General features: G+C 38.4%; 1 protein-coding gene across 1 annotated transcript in view; it reads left to right on the plus strand.

The window, feature by feature from the left end:
- Positions 1–15,022, plus strand: part of SLC36A4 (solute carrier family 36 member 4) — a 93,575-nt gene that overhangs the window by 11,872 nt on the left and 66,681 nt on the right. Inside the window, 3 exon segments of the mRNA XM_071432776.1 lie at positions 870–954; positions 9,490–9,717; positions 10,429–10,527. Of these exon segments, the coding sequence (XP_071288877.1) occupies positions 870–954; positions 9,490–9,717; positions 10,429–10,527 (412 nt within the window).

Here is a 15,022-nt window from a genome sequence, read left to right on the forward strand (position 1 = left end):
CTCTGCATTGCAGCTTTACCCTGCAAATGTTAATTACTTTGATGTATGTATTCTGAAACAAAGCAAAACAATTCTTTGGTTCCTGTTTAAATACAACATAGAAATAATGGAGAAATACTTACTGTTTTTGCAATAATGACATGAAGATATAAATGGCTTGTTGTGTCTGTTAAATATTTTATCTCTCTTTTACCAAAAAAACACATTATTTTTTCTTTGCCATCTGTTGCTGTTTGTAGAGTTTATGGTATGACTGAACAGTAGTGAAATTGTGAATCTGAAACAGACACATTGCTCAGCATTAATTTAAAATGGTTTTTACCTCACTTGTGGAAGAATTTTTAAAATTCCTGTTACTTTCAAGGATGCAGCATCTTGCTAGTGAGCTAGTGTTTTAAGTATGTTGTGATGACTTCATAGGGATGAAGTAGAGCTCAATTAGAGGGAAAATTGGTTTGTTCTGATATATAATTCTGATAGATTTTTTAATATTCTGATATACAATTTTCTATTGCACCAAAGAATTACAAGCCTCAAATGGGCAATGGGGTCTCCAGAGACTCTGTGCTGCAGCAAATCCATTCTCTGGGGCAGGTCTCTGCTCCTAGCAGAGTTTCATTGCAGTCTGTCTTCACGCCACCATTGTGTATCACTTTTTACAAAAACAGTCTGAGCCACAGTGTTCTTTCAATGATCACCACCCTGTTTTAACAGGGGAGGAACCTGCACTGCACTGCTTGTGAGATTACTGTGGCATTTGAGTCTAGCATTTTGATTATTCTAAAAAGGAGCAGTAATTGCATATTAGGTAGCAATGGGATAATTGTTTGGCTCTTAAGTATAATGTATGTTTGTTTTTTCTTCCTCAGGTATATTGTGGACTTTTTCCTAGTGATAACACAGCTGGGATTTTGTGGCGTTTATGTTGTGTTCTTGGCAGAAAATGTGAAACAAGTGAGTAATGCTGACATATGAAAGCAGTTATGGGTTTAGATTCATTTTCCCTCACTTTTATTTCCTATAAAGCTTTTGGTTAAAAGGGGCAGTGGGCAAGGTGAACTAAATTCAGCTCTTGTGAAAGTGTATATTTCCTTCTGAATTTTTTGTTGAGTTTAAAAATCAGTTGTGGAAATGATGGAAAATAAGGCATAAAATGGTGTAGGAGCCAGTTGTCCCAGAAATATTTTTTTTTCTAGGCTTTCTGCTGACTTCCTTTTTTCTCTCCAAACTCCTGGGCATATTTTATCCTTTTCATATAACTGGAATTTTTTTTAGGTTCTTGTTTAGTCCCTTCTATTCACAGAATCCACTGTATCTAAATGAATCCTGATTTTTGTTCCAAAAAATGCCTGACATTGACATTTCTACAGCTTCCTCGGTAGTCAGTTCCAATGCTTTCTTTATCTGTTAGACAGCTGCTTCTTTAGAGAAGCCTCAGATTTCTTACTGATATTGTAAGCTCTTTTTTTTTCATGTTCTAGCTATAAGTAATTTATTCTTTTCTATTTGTGGACATCTTTTATATTTTTGAATATTTTTATCCTGTCTCCCCTCGATCTAATAGAGGGAAGACATGATATAATCTTAAAATTGTTCTTGCTCTTCTATGACTGCTTTGCATTTGGTCACATCTCTTTCTTTCAAGTTTTATGCCTGAAGTTGCTGAAGTCAACTAAACAAATGCAAATGGATCCCCACAACCACAAACACCTTTACACATTGCAAGCAACCCCAAACCTTTGAATAAAACCCAGCTACCCCTTTTCTTCCCTGCTGCCATCCATCACTGACAAAAGCAAACAAAACCATGCCTGGCACTTTTGTGACGCTGCTCCTGCTTTCATTTACCTGCTTTGTCTCTTGCTCTCCAGTCCTTCCAAGCTCTTTCTCATAGGGGGATTCTCTTGATGGGGTCCTGGTGGGTGTTGGTCCTTCCTCGGGGCACACTTGGCAGTTGCAGTCAGCAGTTTGTGTGTCTGAGCACGTGGTCCATGGAGGGTCAGCCAGCACAGGATGGATGCTCAAACACAGGCGCGTTGAGCTTGTGGTGCTCTCCCTTCTTTTCATAATTCCAGGACACTACCAATGTGCTCTGCTGTGTTTTCTGCTCAGGGGACTATGGTAAGTCAGTTATCATAAAGCTTGATGAGTCTGAATCTCATTGGGCCTGTATCTATACATGCACTGGTGAGGAGGCACCTTGAGTTCTGTGTCCAGGTCCGGGCCCCTCACTTCAAGAAAGACATTGAGATGCTGGAGTGAGTCCTGGCAAGGGCAGTGAAGCTGGGGAAGAGACTAGAGAGGAAGTGATATGAGGAGTGACTGAGGGAGCTGGGGGTGTTAAACATGGAGAAAAGGAGGCTCAGGAATGACCTCATCACTCACAGCAGCTGCCTGACAGGAGGCTGTAGCCGGGTGGGGGTTGTTGTTTTCTCTCAGGCAGCCAGTGACAGGATGAAAGGACATAGTCTGAACTTGTGCCAGGGACGGTCCAGGTTGGACATCAGGAAGAATTTCTTCATGGGAAGGTTTGTTAAGCATTGGAACAGCCTATGTGGGGAGGTGGTGAAGTCCTGGAGGTGTTCAAGAAACAACTGGATGAGGCACACAGTGCCATGGTGTAGTTGACAAGGTGATGATTGGTCAAAGGTTGGACTTGGTGATCTTGGGGATCTTCCAACCCAAGCATTTCTGTGACTCTCTGATTCTGTGTATGCTCCTGTGAGTAGTGAAGTGAGGAATAAGGTGTGGTAGGTTGCTGAGCATTAATTGTCCATATGGATTCTTACTCTACCCATAAGGTAGGTAACAGGTGGCTTGGCATAGCTTATCTTAATTTAATTGGGAAGAAGGCTGTCCCCTTGGGCAGTTAGCACATGGAAGATAGTTTGGGTTTTTCATCCCCTTGTGGATGAGTATTTATATAGTGTTTAAGAAGTGTTTCAAGTTCTGTGGATGAAGATCTATCAGAATTAGGCAAATTTGTGTATTTGGAAGCTGTGTACTCTGTAATTTGTATGTTGTGAGGGAAAAAAAAAATACCAGCCTTTAAAACTACACTCCTACCTTCAGAATCTGTCTCTAAAGCTAAGAATACTATCTGATGTCATTTTGCTGGCCTTCTGAAATGAGATCTTTAATGCATGCCTTGTAATGCAAGTTTAAATTAAAGCCTTTCTTATCAAATGCTTACCTGATCAGCTGGTTATGTATATGCTGTGGTTTTAGGCAAAAGATGAGACTGAACACTTGCTGACCTCGGCTTTTATAGATTGGAGAAAAAAAAATCCTAAAATGTTTTTCAGGAAAGTTTTTGCTTTTTTGAGGAAACATTGAAAGCTCTTACAGGAAGGCAGCTGCTGCAGAAGCAGTAGCTGCAGAGACCTACAACATGGACCCTATGGATGGGTGGATTAAAGTCATTAGCAATTCAGAAGTTCCAGTTCCAAATGTACTTGATTTGGACTGCCCTTTGCTTGCTCTTCTCTGAGGGAGAACTCTGGTTTGTTTCTTCCTGGCAAATTTCTATTGCAGAAATCAGTCCCGTAGAGGGCACCAAAGAACAAAAATTGGTACAGCCTAAGTCTCTAATGATTTGGGGTAGTGAAAGGATGGGGAAGGTGGACAGAGGGAGTGGGGGGGCAGGAAGGGGTGAACTGAAATAAAGGAAAAGCATAGTAAAAATATTACTGATAGCACACTGTGACTGATACATCTGCATTATAATCTGTACTTTGCTGATCATATTTGCACGTTGGTGTGTGCAAATTAAACCCATTGAAACTGGTGGAAATTTATACTGAGATTTTTCTGCATTACATTACGGTTTCCCAGACACTGTGATGCAAGATCCTATGTTCAGTTATGTTGAATAGCAAGTCAAGCTTTTCCTAAGGAAAAATATTTTCCAGGAGCAACAAAGAAACTTAGACTGGTGACAAAAGTTCTGGTTAACTCTGTCAGGATGTAATATGAGACTTATGGGTGAAAGTGTTTCAGACTGGAGAAGAACAGTAAAGCTGGAATGAAAATCTTGAGGGCTAACTACAGCAAAGCTAGGGAAAGAACACACAGGGATAGAAAAAAGAAGCTGTGCTCAAAAAAACATGGTCCCCTTTCATGCCATAGTTGCTTTGCATTTCCTGCTTGGACACTGGAGGACCCTGTGTCAAGAGTTCTGGCATTTCTTAGAGTCATGGAATTGTGAAGGTTGATTTTTGCAGAGATTTTTATTAAGATTAACCAATTCTGCCATGTTCATCAATAAACCATGCTCCCAATTGCCACATCCACACATTTCTTGAACACTTAAAAGGGTGGTGATTCCAAGACTTTCCTGGACAACTTCTTCCAATGCCTGACCACCCTTTTTAGTGAAGGAAAATTTACTCCTTTCTTTTACATGTTTGCTGAGTTCTCTGTATGTTTGCTGAGTTCTCTGCAAAAGTGTCCTCTTTCATTGTTTGCTGATAAAGCTAAGAAATGAAAACACGTTCTTGCTTTTTGTGAGCGTTTTTTTAGATCTTTAGCATCCTGAAGATGACCCATCAGTAGCATACTATGTAGTGGAATTCTGATTTTTTTTAGGGAAAAACCTCACAAAACTTTGGGAATTGTGCTTAGTCATAAAAATGGATGTGTTAAAAATGCTGCAAAGTACAGTATTAAGTTTCAGGGAAGTGCCAAAACTAAATGAGCTGTGAAACATTTATTTGGCCTGTTCATGGAAAATTGCAGTGTTATAATATAGTCTTTATCTCTCTGATAACATACTGATTTTATCCCAGATCTGGCCTTGTGTGTTGAACTGGCTGTTGCTCTGAGCTAAGTAAGGAAGAAATTAGGAGGAACCAGTGAGTTCAAGGACTGCTGTATTGAGGTCACTAGATGTTGATAAGTCCATAAAATTGCATGACAGAAAGAGTGTGGTTTGGGATACAGGCAAGGAAACAGTGGTCTCAGTTGAAGAGACTTAAGGACATGGAATTATTTCTTGCTTCTGAGATAGTTCCTTTAAGAAGCAAGTGTTTTGTTTTTTCAACTGATTTTTTTTCAGCCTCTAATTGTGCATTAGTTTTCTGAGTGGAGAAGGAACTTGATATCTAGACTTGCACAATGTTTGATATTCTTGTATTCAGCTGAATGCTATGCATAGGTTGTATAAATGAGTGAAAAAACCTTTTTCAGACATCACACCAGCATGGTAAATTAATGCTTGAGTAACTGAAGTAACTCCTGATGAAATCTTTTGTCTGGGGACATCACTATGCTTAGTGACTTTAGTGTCTATATGCTTCCTTTCTAAAATCATAATATTTCCTCATGTGGTTTGGGGAAATGTTTGACACCAGGTCATGTTGCTTTGTTCAGGACAAAGGCAGTTACATGTAATGTTGGCTGCTCTTGGCTCAGCATGACTGCCATATGCAGTAATGCACTAGCAGAGAGCAGCAGAGGATTGAAAGTGACTATTGTCCACAATAGAAATCTGAGGTAATATTAATTCTAATATTTAGGAGACTAGATTAGATAGAAAGTGCATCATAGTTCATCCTAACACAGTCAGCAGTAGATTTGCACAGAACTAAACAGCACATGAAAATGTTTAAAAATCCAAAATTCTTCCTGCTGTTTTGTATTTTGGTACTTTTGGAACAGTTTTAAGTGTTGTCTGATAAATTTTTCAAAGCAAAATTTAGGAAAACACTTCAAAGTCATGATGATGTTAGCCTGAAAAAGTCATTATAATCTCATCTTCATTAGAGTTTTCCTTTGCTACTCTGCTGTCAGATCTCCCACAGCCATTGTTTCAAGAGAGAGAGTAGTGATCCTTACTTTCTATAACTTTTGCATTTTACTTTCCAACTCAGCTTTCTTCTACCTGTCAGTAACTCTTGCCTGTTTGTTTAGTTCTTGCACAAGATTAACCCTTGCTGGGTCTTATCTGGTGTGCCTCTTCTGAGTTAATATACAGGATCCCATTTTTGTCACATCTCAAAATCCAACTTTGCAGGATATTTTCTCTGGTCTTGCCTAAGCCCATAAGTGGTACTGCTCTGACTGATGTTGTTAAAGCTGCTCTCTTGATACAAAGTTGATTTAAAGGTGTATATATATATCCACAAAAGGGAATAAACTGTGTCCTCCTGTGCATTTTTATCAGTATAACTGTGTCCATGAATCTGAATTTGTACATGATGAGAAAGCACTAGATGCCACTTTGAATTTAGCAAGTTTTTCCATGCTGTCACTGTCAATAAATATCCTTGTATCCAAGAAAGGTTGTTAGAGGATGGACGGATGGATGAACGGACAACTAGCTAAAGAGGGGGAAATAAAGCTGTTTGTGTCATCAGATTCAGAGGATAGTGGTCATGATCAAGAGCCAGCAATGTGCCCTGAAAGCAGCAGCATCCTGGGTTGTATGAACAGAAGAATTGCTGGTAGATGGAGAGAAGTGATTGTCATCCTTACTACCCATTTGTTAGACCATATCTGCTGAGTTCTGATATCCTCAATACGGGAATGCCATTGACAGACTGAAGTGAGTTTAGGGGAGACTGCTGAAATGATTGGGGCTGAGGCACCTGTCCTTTGAGGGCTGCAGAAACTGGGCTTTTTCAACTTGGAGAAGTGGCTTTTGGAGGACTTAGGAGCAGCCAGGACTGCAAAGAGTTTAGAAAATAAAGTCAAGTTTTGTGCTTGGTGAGGTCAAATGGGAGGACAAGGGAAAGTTATAAAAAAACATACAGGTAGGTGCCGTTCCTATCTCAGGCTAAAGACAGCTGTGACTGCAAATCTGGTTAATGCAGAATAGTAATCTGTACTGAGCAGGTTAAGAATTTCATCATTTGTATATTTTTTATTTTTTCTCCCCTTACAGCTAGAATGTCTTTGATGACCTGACTTCTTTTTTTAAACTATATTTCAAGGAACAGGACCAGCTACAGGCTTCTGCAAGTCATTAAGTTTTTGAGAATCTGTTTGGCCTCCATTTCCTAATCCAGAGAATTCTGGAGCAGGGAACAATGTAGGGAGAATGGTTACCACACTTATTGTATTGTAAAGCAGGTTATAGTGTTGTGATTTATTGCAGGAATGTAACTCATTCTGAAACTGCAAATGGGAGGTGGGAAGGTAGGGCTAGGGAGGCACTGTCTGAGCATTTTAGTCAGCTGTGTTTTGCTGATTGTGCATCACCTGATGAAGGTTGTGGAGAGTTTGTGTGTAGCTGTAGTATGTTCTTTCTCTGTGCTTCCCTCAGTACTCTTGTGAATGTAAAAGGCAGATAATTATAAAGGCTATTTTGTATGACCACACTTACCTAACACAATGTGGAGATGTGATCTTATCACACCCATCATCAGGGCAGCTGAACACAGTAGGCCAAAATTTGGATACGATTTTATAGGGTATTGTGTACTGCATTTTCCAACAGTATTAGCCAGTAAACTCCAGTTGAATGGAATTTGTGGTGGTAATAGGAAAAAAATATTTCTGACTTCAGGCACTTTCTAATGGGGTTTACGTGTACTAAGGGAATGCCTCTGTCTGTAAGAGAAGACTGAAGTGTTTGGATACTTGAAATTATTTGAGTAGAAGCTGGTTTATACTGTGGTATTGTAAAAATGTATTTTAGAACCTGAACTGTATCTTGCCTGCTAGTTTTTTGTTTGGTTTGGGTTTTTTAAGGAATGAATGTTTTATTTATTTTTTTTCTAATAGCTCATCAGGCTACAGATATTTGTATGAATTGAAGACATGCTGGGCTAAATATTTATTGTAGCAGAGAGTTTCTGTGCTCAAATCACTTTGTGATTCTTAGAAGCTCTTTTACATATCCTTGTGTGCAGAGCAGCTCTGGCTACCTGCAAGTGCATGCAAGCAAGTAAACACACAAGACCTGTTAAAGTGAAAGACCTAAAGTGCTTGTTCTGCATTTCTGTTTTAAGTGTAGTGGGAAAGCAGGAAGCTTCCACAGAGAGCTTTACTTCATGTGGCATTAGGGAAATAATTTGGTTAAGTGTTTGACTTACAGCTTGGCAAAGTCAAGTTATTGTAGCTGTGTGAATTAAATTCTAAGTGTAATTAGAACTTCTTTGTAGCTTTCTAAAAATGGTATCTTAATGAAAACTACCAGATGTTAAATGTCTTGCAAATGACACTTTAGATTCTTGCAAGGTAGACACCATCAGTGTTTCCATAATGACCAGTGATGTTTTCATATAATTGAGATTTCTGGAAAGCATGCAATTGCAGAATTATATCATTTAGCTTTTCCTTTTTCATTGTGGAAAAAAAAGTACAGTGCTTTTGGTTACAGAAAGAATAGTTTTAAGTTAATTCACTCTTTCTGAATTTGTGGATTGTTCGAAACAATGGAAATCAAGCAAGTTATTTCAGTTATATATCAGTTTAGCATTTTTGTTTGTCTCTGTGGGAGATTAGGATTTTTTTTTCACTGTCTAAGTATGTTTTTGTAGCCATCAAGCCAAAGGCTCTATGCAGCATGAGTAAATTAAGTACAGTCATAGGCTCATTTGTAAGATGCTGAATGCAATGGTAGAGAAGAAAAGGATACCTAAGGGAAACAGCATGAGGAGATCTAAAACAAATAAAACGGTTCTTGTTTTGCAGCAAGCAGAATAACCAGCAGCTCTGAATGTTTTGATTGTGGTGTGCGCAGCACAGATGGCTGTGTAAATTTCCACAAAACAAATTTTTGGCAGTTGCAGCCACGCTGAGTTTTTCCGAAAAGAAGCAGTGAGAGTCATAAATAGTTCCAAACTCAATCTTCTGATTTGCACTACATGCAGCTATTATAATGTTATGTACAAAAAAAGACCTAATGCACTTTCACATTGTGTACTACTTTTAATTTATAGGCATTAATTTGTATCAGTTTATTAGATACAGAACTCTCAATTCTGTCATGGTTTTTAAAGTTGAGTTAATATTCATTAATAAAAAAGTGAAGAGTAAAAAAAAATTCATTTGAATTAAAGGAGAGACAGGCATGTTCTTATTCTAACCTTATTTTGTGTATATGCTGCTGTGATGTGTATGATGAAGGCATAAGGTTGTTAGGCACTGAACTCAAGTGCAATAGCATTTTTTTATCTAACCCACTTACTCTCCCCAGGAAAATTCAAACTCTTAAGATTTAGGCCCAGATCTGTCTGGCTTGCTTCCAGTATACCAAACTCCCTTTCTGAAAGGACTCTGATCTAAACTGCATGTGTGAATTTCCTCAGTGGTGGGATAACGATGCTTTCAAGCCCTCATTTCATCATTTGCCTTAAGTATGAAACACTTGCTGGAAGTGCCTTGTCTTCCCCTCTGCACTGAGTACACGTACAGGGATCTCAGAATTCCTGTCCTTCACCAGGTGGAGCAGAGAGACAAAATTCCCTGTAGGAAAACAGCAATGTGACCATATACTCACTTCTACCACTGTTTACCATGTTGGTTTTGTTTGTTTCAATAAAGGTCCATGAAGGATTCTTGGAAAGTAAGATTGCTCCCATGAACGTTAGTGCCACTGGCAGCTCCTCTGAGAAAAGGAATACTGATTTACGAATATACATGCTGTGCTTCCTGCCATTCCTGGTCCTCCTGGTCTTCATTCGGGACCTTAAGAGCCTGTCCTTGCTTTCATTGCTTGCCAATCTGTCCATGGCTGTCAGCCTGGTGATTATTTACCAGTATATTGTTAGAGTGAGTATAAAAAAGTTTATTATCTGTTCTTTTCAGTGTGGCAAATTATGTTTGATGAATGTGGCAGTTGGTTTCTGATAGATATATACTGACTGACAATTTCTGAAAGGCAACACTAACTTTATTTGAGGCATCTTAATTTAAGATAATAAAAATATTTTATTTTCTTGAGTGGGAAGTGGAGCATGGGAAGAGAGGCAATGAGAATATGGACTGGGCAAGGAGGCAGGAGAAATTATGAAAAAAAATTGGATAATTGATAGTAATAGTAATTAATCATTCTGCAGAACTTTGTCTTGTGTTAAAGAGATGTTCTTTTAGTGCCCCTTATGGTTTTAAAGAATATCTGTGCAGTATGAAAGCAGGTTAGAAAGAGCAGTACACTAAGAAGTTTGCAGAAGATAAGACTTGAGATGTGCACTTTCCCTTCTGTTTTAAGAGATGCTCCCTTATGCACACCAATGTGTTACTTTAAATGTGAAAATTTCTAGTGACAGTGATGGAATTTAGAATAAATACATCTGCAAGTTTCCATATGGGAAGGTGGCTATAAATGTGTATAGAGGACTAGGTTTGGGAGGAAAATCAGGGATTGTTAATAGCAACATGTACACCACTGTCAACATGTACTGAGTTTTCTTTTGTATAACATAATGCATCAGTCAAAATTGTAGGAAGAGGTAATGCACTGTTTTGCTTTGTTTTCTTCAGGATCTAGCAGATCCTCGAAAACTGCCACCTGTGGTTGGCTGGAAGAAATACCCACTGTTTTTTGGGACTGCAGTATTTGCTTTTGAAGGAATTGGTGTGGTAAGTGCTTTTCACTGTCTCTTCAAAATCACTGGTTTTGTGCTGGGGATACAGGCAGTTTTACTCCTGTTGTTATTTTTTTGGTTTTGTGAAGCACTAATCTCCTGTGTTTGTGTGAAAAGGATTAATTTGTCTGGTCAAATAAGGTGAAAGTTGTGGACACAACATCCCCATGGCTTGGATGCTTAGCCCTGTCCCAAATTGCAAAAATGCATTTAGTCCCAAATAGTTAGTGTCAGGAAAATCCACAAACACCTGAGATTTATGTCCAAAAAGGAGACAGAGGAGTCCTGCAACTTTATTTAAACAAAGGCAGAGAGTCCTCTGGGGCACACACACCTGCGGAGTTTTCTCTCTCGAGGTTTCAGAGGGCGCAGCCTCCTTTTATCCCAAACTCCCTTCTGCATGTTGCCCTCTTCCTCCCCATTGCTGAGGTACTTGGAGGGTACAGCCTTCCTGAACTGCCTACCACATATTCCCCCCTTGAACCTAGTGTTTTACCCCAAAGTTCAGAAGTTCAGGGGTGCAGGCCCACTTGGCTGTTTCAGGAGTCAAACTGTTGGGGCTCTGTAGTGAACCTGCTGCCCAAAGCCAGTACAGACATTAAGACCCATTTCAAAGATGTTAACACCCATCCTTTCATCCATCAAATTATTTGCAAAGACATTAGCTTTCCTCTCATTAGTTAACCACTTTTATTCCATGTGATATATTTTAAAAGGTAGCTAAAGAGGCTTCTTGGAATGGTAGGTCATAAATTGTTGAGGAAATTAGTGTATATACTTTATTTTTTCTATATTTACATATTTAAGTAAGTGTTATGCTTAAAGTGTATGTTTAAAATTAAAAAACAGCCAACCAACCCCTCCTTCTGTCCCTACCCCGTCCCCCCAAAAAACTCCGAACAAACCCAAACTACAACAACTCCAAAGCAGCATGCAGTTAATCTGAGATGATTGTCTGTCACTCATATAACACAGAAGATTTTCAAGTCTGTTTTCTTTTTTAGATTTGTCAATTCTGACTTAAACCAGAGTATTTTACCTTGCTGCTGTGTTGTCAGAATACCTGAATAGGAAAACTTTTTACCTTAGTTTGAAAACATACTTTTGTAACATATTTTCCACTGTTTCTCACATATGAACTGATTGATCCAGAGGTTTACCTACCATAAATCTGTGTGTATCTGAACATCTTTTGTCATGTGGAAATTTTGTTGTAGGAAATCAGCTGTTTGTCTGAGATTATTTGATACCTACAGGTCTTGGGCAAAAAAACCTCCCCAGCCTCAGAGAATCAGACTGGACTACACCAAGCTTGTTACTTTTTGGTTATGTAGTCTGCCTGGGACAGACTACACTTGCTCTGTGTGTCATGCACAGTAGATCTGATCTGATGCATGCCCCAGTTTTATCAGGTTTGCTCATGTACTGCATAGCACACAGGTATTTGTAGCCAGGGAATCCCAAGTGAGAGCTCTGTAAGCCTCGGGAAGGTGGTCAAGGCTTATCATTTGGTAGCAGTAGTTTATTGAATTATAGGTAGGGAATTGGTTTATTGTAATTATTTTCTGGCACATTGGATCCCAAATTAGACAGCTCCTTAAGTTTACATCAACAGTAGCAGCATTGACTTCTGATGTAAACCTCTTAAAGAACTTCCCAGAGCATTGTTTGACTCCCTGGTTGTTACTAAGGACATCTTTAAGAACATGAATTTTTTATCTCTCTTTTATTCCAGAGCTTAATGATGTAGGGTTTATTCTATGTGTACCTTTAAAATGTAAAAATGCTACTTTCTATTATTAGATATTAGTGTTATGTATGTATTGCATGTATTTCTGCATAGGCTGTCTCTCTTTTTTACTTGGTCATAATTTACTCCCTCTTCAAAGCAAATTGAAAGCATGGTTAAGTTTTCACCTTGTTATTAGTATTTACAAACTAATTAAATGTTTATGTGTATTACGGTTCAATACACTTTCTGTGTGTGCTTACATTACAAAAAACCATTAATATAACATGGCTACCTTTATAAACTGAAATGAAAGTGAAAATCTATAGCTTAATGTCTGTTCATTATATGCAGCATGATATTAAGATGTCCCTGCCTCTCAGGAATATTTTGGGCATGCAACATGTTTGCTGTGCATGCTTATGCTGTATTTGCATTCACTATAGAGAAGATCTGAAGAAAAGATTATTTCATATATTTGAATAATCAGAACTAAACAAAGTTGTTGAAGCATGAAATAAAAAAAAGATAAGTGAAGCAAAGCAAGACAAGACATTTCCTCTTTACATAATTAGTATTTCATGTAATTCTTGGTGAATTATTTAATTGATAAGTAGTTATTATAGCTCAGGAAGTTGCCATCATAAACCTGTTGTGTAGCTGGTGTGTGGTAACTTTGTTACCCCCCGTCTTACTGTCCTTCCTAGGTCCACATGGTTGAGTTGTTCTGGTAAGGAAAAAAAAAAAGCTCCATTTAATTCAATTGGCTCCTTAGTCTACTCTTGTCTGACTGCAGGCACATAAAATGGATTTATGTAATCTTGGTCTTGTTTTTAGAGACTTGATTTTAGGTTCTGTTCTGGAATGTCTTGCAAATATCTAATATTACTGTGAAGCTGTCTGAACATGGCATTATAAACAGACGCCTTAAGGTCTTAATTCTCAGAAAAGTTGATTTTGATTGCTTAATTTTATACAATAAGTTGGCATACCAGTTATGGTATGTTATGAGGTCCCATTTTTCCTTTTCCTTGCATCTGAATGTGTGTTATGCCAATTCTCATCTTGAGAGCTGCCAGATTACTGGTGTTATGTAAAGGGACAATGAAATTCTGAGGTTTTGGGCTGGTGAAGTCATCTTAAGCAGAACCTGACAAGAGAGGAAAACTGCCCTCAGTGTGTTTGCTTGGGTTTTTTTTCATCCCGTTGATCCAAAATACATATATCTTAATTTTTTTTTCTTTTGGTTTAGCACTTGTCATCACTTAAAATATTACTATAGTTCATTAGTAACTAATAAAAATTAGTGACACTAATAAAACAGAGGACCTATTCACTAAATGGAACATGTTTCAGAGAGCTGCAATGATTCAGCAGATTCCTACTAGAACTTTCCTCTTGATCTTGAAAGATCATGTTTGCCTCACAGATGATGAGTGTATGAACATGGGTTTTGGTTAAAATCTGTCGTTATCTTAGGGCTGATTAGCTGTCATAGTGTTGTAAGAAAATTAGCAGTATGGATTTTGGAATATTGTTGCTTTGGCTATAGTTGATCCCTAAATAAATATACTTGAAGAACCTCAATTTTACTGACTTTAGTCTGTAATAACGAAAATGTGGACTATTTATATTTGAAATACAGGATCTCAAAGAAACCAAGGTAGTGCCTAGAAAGTGGCACTTGGGTGGTACTAAGAGCTAGTTTAAACATTTCATCAGCCAGTATTATAAAACTATTTTGAGACATATTTCATTAAAATAAAAACAATTAATATGATGAATTGATGATATTAATGTGATGAATTGAGCTGTTCATACTTGCCTGTGATCCATCTAGACTCTTACTTGATGGCAGGTTTGAGCAATTTTGGTAATTTGCTAAAGTCTAGGCAAGTTGTTTTTTGTTGCAATTGCTGTAGCAGGAATAAGGTTAGTGCTATTGAAGAGCTGATTAATGTTAATTCATGCTGTACTCTGAGTGATGCTTGTAACAGGATTAAGAAGTGCTGCAGTCAGTTGCTTGTGCTGTTCATTTAGTTGCTGCCACTTAGAGATGTCTGTAAAAATGGGCTTACTCCAGATTGGTCTAAGGTTGCTGCTGCAAATGGTGGCTGTCTTGACAGCTGGGTGGGGATCATTACTGTGTGGGAACAGGAGAAGTTGGCAGCAGGGGCACCCAGTGACCCCGAGGTAGCAAACAGCAGCTGAGAGCTCAGTACTCAGTCTCAGGGTTACCATTCATAGTGTTGAGGGTTGCTTTGGGATTTCATCACTTGTAAGTTTAGACTTTAACATGATCAGGGTGACTTTGTGAAAATCCTACTGACTGGTGACATCAGTTCAGTTTGTGGAACAGCAGTGGCAACAGAAATGCAGTACTCCTAAGTGGATGTGTTAAGAAAATTAATCCACAAATACCAGAGGTTTGTGTCCAAAAAGGAGACAGAGGAGTCCTTTCTGGCTTTATTCGAATAAAGGAAGAGACCATGGGGCATTCTGGGATCTCTCAAATTTTTGGAGGGTGCAGCCTCCTTTTTATCCTAATTTCCGGGCCACATTTCCCTTCTCTCTTTCCCCATTGGCTGAGGTACTTGAGAGGTACAGACTCCCCGATAGGCCTGATACTAAAGATTTCCCTCTAATGAATAACCCTCCCTTTTAATTTTTAATTGATATGGAATTTAGAGGTTTTTCTTCCCCACTGTTTCTTTCATCTGTCAATGTCTAATTTCGTTTGTCAGCAAACCTAAAGTTTATT

Source organism: Agelaius tricolor, unplaced genomic scaffold, assembly GCF_023055355.1.
Source record: "Agelaius tricolor isolate 1412-34295 unplaced genomic scaffold, bAgeTri1.0.p SCAF_9, whole genome shotgun sequence".
Classification (NCBI taxonomy): Eukaryota; Metazoa; Chordata; class Aves; order Passeriformes; family Icteridae; genus Agelaius; species Agelaius tricolor.